The 3,746-nt window shown below is 57.0% G+C and overlaps 1 protein-coding gene across 1 annotated transcript in view; it reads left to right on the forward strand.

Annotated features, from left to right (window-relative positions):
* Positions 1–1,453: 1,453 nt before the first annotated feature.
* SPARC (secreted protein, acidic, cysteine-rich (osteonectin)) overlaps positions 1,454–3,746 on the forward strand; it is a 3,437-nt gene continuing 1,144 nt past the window's right edge. Inside the window, exons 1-7 of the mRNA XM_010079213.1 lie at positions 1,454–1,510; positions 1,711–1,773; positions 1,933–2,014; positions 2,435–2,556; positions 2,807–2,927; positions 3,093–3,233; positions 3,372–3,519. Coding sequence (XP_010077515.1) covers positions 1,454–1,510; positions 1,711–1,773; positions 1,933–2,014; positions 2,435–2,556; positions 2,807–2,927; positions 3,093–3,233; positions 3,372–3,519 — 734 coding nt within the window. The remainder of the gene's footprint in view (positions 1,511–1,710; positions 1,774–1,932; positions 2,015–2,434; positions 2,557–2,806; positions 2,928–3,092; positions 3,234–3,371; positions 3,520–3,746) is intronic.

Genomic DNA, 3,746 nt, shown 5'->3' on the forward strand with positions numbered 1-3,746 from the left:
CCCACAGATCCTCCATCCCACCACCCCAACCATCCCCACCACCCCGTGCTCCCAGCCCTCCGATGTCCCCGGGAAGCTGCCCTCCGTGCCCCAACACCCATTTTGCACAGGCACCCAGCTGGGACTGGGTGAGGCTCTGAGACTGGAAGGAGGATTTCAGCCTCTGCATGGCCAACCCTTGCTAAATTAGGAAGCACAGCGTTGGCAGCATGGTGTTGGCAGAGTTTTATACCCAGAGAGATGCCGTGAGTGGGCAGGAAGGGAAAGGATGCACTGGCAAAGTAGATATCCATCCATGCTCACTGGAAGAGAATATGACACCTTATCCAACGCTTTCTGTCCCAGCAAAGCCATCCCAGCCCCAGGGAGCTGGGGGGCTGCGATGCCCCGGCCGCGCAGGTGGAGCGGAGGAGGGCGAGCGGAAGGGAGGCAGCGGAAGCCTTGGCAGGGGGACAAGTCCCCTTGCTGGCAGGAGACAAATGGGGGGTGTTTCACTCTGCTGGCAGGCGGAAAGGAGCAGGCAGCCCTCACTGTCAGGAGTGGGATGCCACCGGCATATTAAGCGGACAGCTGAGCTCCTGCCTGCCCTCACAGAGGGGCTCAATCCTGCCAAACAGGAACAGGGAGGGGGGACAAGGACAAGACAATTTCACCAGCTGCGCTCTCCTTCTGGCTCACATCGTGGCCAGTGTTAGCTGGGCTGCTTGGCTCGTCCTACTGTGCCTGCAACAGCCCAGACCAGGAGGGTGCGAAGTGCTCATCCTCCTGGAGCTCGTCTCCTGCCAGGACACAACCCCAAAGCATCCTGGATTCATCAAACCCAGTTTGGGGACCATCAGGTCTGAGCAGGAAAGGGAAAAATTGTATCAGAGACCCCAACACTTAGGGATGCTGGAGATAGGGGAGTGGTCCCTGATACCCCCCCAAGATGTCTGTCCATGTGGGAAGGGGTTTTCTAAAGAATTTAATTCTCAAGAGCCCTGCCTCGCTGTCTCTCTGTTCTCTCTTTCCTTCCTCCACTTTCATTTTTCCTCTGGTTGACTAATACAATGGTAGAGTTTCATTGCCTGTACCTGGGGCTCATATCAGGGGCTTTTAACATGAAAAATGTTCTGTTTGGTCCAAAAAAAACCTTATGTGAAAGGGAAACTGCCATTTTGACTGCAATTTTTCTAAAGGCATGCAGGAAAGCAACAGAAACCTAAACCCCTGCCTCCCCATTTTGCAAAATCAAAAGAATTTGTCTTGGAAACATGATTTGGCTTGAGGTGTTGGCTAGAAAAGCCAGCATGTGGGGCTGTAATATTGAACAGATGAGGCAGGAAACCAAGAGAATGCACTTTTCTAGGTGCTGGGCTGCCAGCCGTGAGCTCAGCCCGGAGCTGAGCGTGCACATGGCAGCTGCCTTCCTCATCCCTCCTTTTCCTCTCCTTTATTCAGGGTTTGCTGAAAGATGAGGGCCTGGATTTTTTTCCTTCTCTGCCTGGCAGGCAAAGCCCTGGCAGCTCCGGTAAGTACAGGAGACAACTGAGCCTCTCCGCCGTTGGGGTTGTCCATCTGGTGTATCTGATGGGGAATTTCTTTTATAACAAATCCTCAAGAGATGGGAGGCAACGGGGGGGGAGAGGAAACCCAAGGGTGGCCCGGCTGCCTGCCTCGGTGGGTCACCTCCCTTGGGACCATCTGCCTCATGGCCCTTTTCCCTTGCAGCAGGAGGCTCTGCCCGACGAGACGGAGGTCATTGAAGACCCCACCACAGAGGTAGGTGACTCTGCTTGTTCTTGTCACCTATCCCTGGCAGCACCCACTACCCTGGGAAGAGCATCTCCAAAGCTTAGGGGGGCAGGGGCAATGGGGGGATGCTCTGTCCCCAGAAATGTGTCACAGCAGTTTGTACCCCCCCACCTGAAACACTGACCTCTCCTGCAGGAGCCTGTGGGGGCTAACCCTGTCCAGGTGGAGGTGGGAGAGTTCGAGGAACCCACAGAAGATGTAGAGGAGATTGTTGCAGAGAGTAAGTCACCCTTCCCCTGCCCTCTGGGAGGCAGGGACATCCTCCTTTCCCTGGGTGGGGGAGCTTTAGCCACCCCAAACAGTGGGAAGGGCTGTGGTGGGAAGGGCTGCGGCACAAGGAAAATGCCAACCTACCTGCACACTTAAAAGCAAAAGAGGTACCTGGCCTCTTTGCAGCACTGGATTCTCTGTAAGCCCTTTTTTTACAACACAAAAGCCATTGCTTTGTGTGGCTACAGAAAGGAGCCCAGGATTAGCCCAAAGGCTAATGCGGACTTCTGGAAACCCTCACATCTTCCCAGTGTAAGAGGAGATGCTTGGGGCTGTCCCTGGTCTTCCCTCTGTGCTGGGATGCCCAGGGCAGTTCAGGGGAAGTGAGAATGGGGCAGGATCTGACTTTGCTCCCTGCTCTCTCTCCCAGACCCCTGCCAGAACCACCACTGCAAGCACGGCAAGGTGTGCGAGGTGGATGACAACAACTCGCCCATGTGTGTGTGCCAGGACCCCTCCAGCTGCCCAGCCACCTCCGGTGTTTTCGAGAAGGTGAGGGCAGAAGCTGCTTTGATGGACCAGAGCAGGGAGGGACCTCACATGGGACACTGCCAGAGATGGTGGGGGAGATGGTCAGAGGTGGTGTGGCAGATCACCCTCTGGCCTCAGCCAGCAGTGACCAAGGAGCTATTGTTCACCCCAGGGACCAAGTGAAACATCTAATTTGGAGGCTCTCCTTGCTGACCCCCCAGCAAGGCTGGGCTTTGCTGCCCCTCACGCAGCATCTCCCCATCCTGTGCAGGTCTGCGGCACTGACAACAAGACCTACGACTCCTCCTGCCATTTCTTTGCCACCAAGTGCACCTTGGAGGGAACCAAGAAGGGACACAAGCTGCACCTGGACTACATTGGGCCTTGCAAATGTAAGTGGAGCCATTCCCTTAGCCAAGGGGACCCCTAACCTGAGCACAGGCCCCTTGCCCATGGGCTGAGGAAGAGCAAAGGTCCAGGAAGATGCAGGACCGAGGTGGGAGGGCGCTGGGGCTGTGTGTCCAGGTGCTGTGCTGACCACTGGGTATGGGTTCCAGTCATCCCCGCCTGCCTGGACACAGAGCTGACCGAGTTCCCCCTGCGCATGCGGGACTGGCTCAAGAACGTGCTGATCACCCTGTACGAGCGCGATGAGGACAACAACCTGCTGACTGAGAAGCAGAAGCTCAAGGTGAGGGGTTGGGGAGGGAGCCTGGGAGCTCACCTCACCACCGGAGCCCAGCACTCATGGGGAGCCCATCCAGAATGACTGGTGGGCAGCCCATGTACAGCCCCTCCTGGGGTCCCTCCTTGCACCCCGTTCTGCTGCTGACAAGGTCTCCCTGGCCTCTCCTACGAGAAGCGCCTGGAGGCTGGTGACCACACTGTGGAGCTGCTGGCCCGCGACTTCGAGAAGAACTACAACATGTACATCTTCCCTGTGCACTGGCAGTTCGGGCAGCTGGACCAGCACCCCATCGACGGGTGAGTGTTGGGAGAGCGGGAGGGGGGCATCTGCCAGGACCCCTTCCTGTCCAAGGACAAGGGTGCTTTGGTGGCAGAAGGTGTCAAGGCTGGAGATGTGACACAAGTGGATGACTGGTGGCAGAGGCACAGGCAAAGCCCTGTGGCGGGACAACCCCTGCACACATCTGGCAGGGACTGGGGCAAACCAGGCTGGGGTAGAGGCAGTTTTCTCTTCTGCACACCAA

The sequence above is a fragment of the Pterocles gutturalis genome, unplaced genomic scaffold, assembly GCF_000699245.1.
Source record: "Pterocles gutturalis isolate BGI_N339 unplaced genomic scaffold, ASM69924v1 scaffold43333, whole genome shotgun sequence".
NCBI classification, from domain to species: domain Eukaryota; kingdom Metazoa; phylum Chordata; class Aves; order Pterocliformes; family Pteroclidae; genus Pterocles; species Pterocles gutturalis.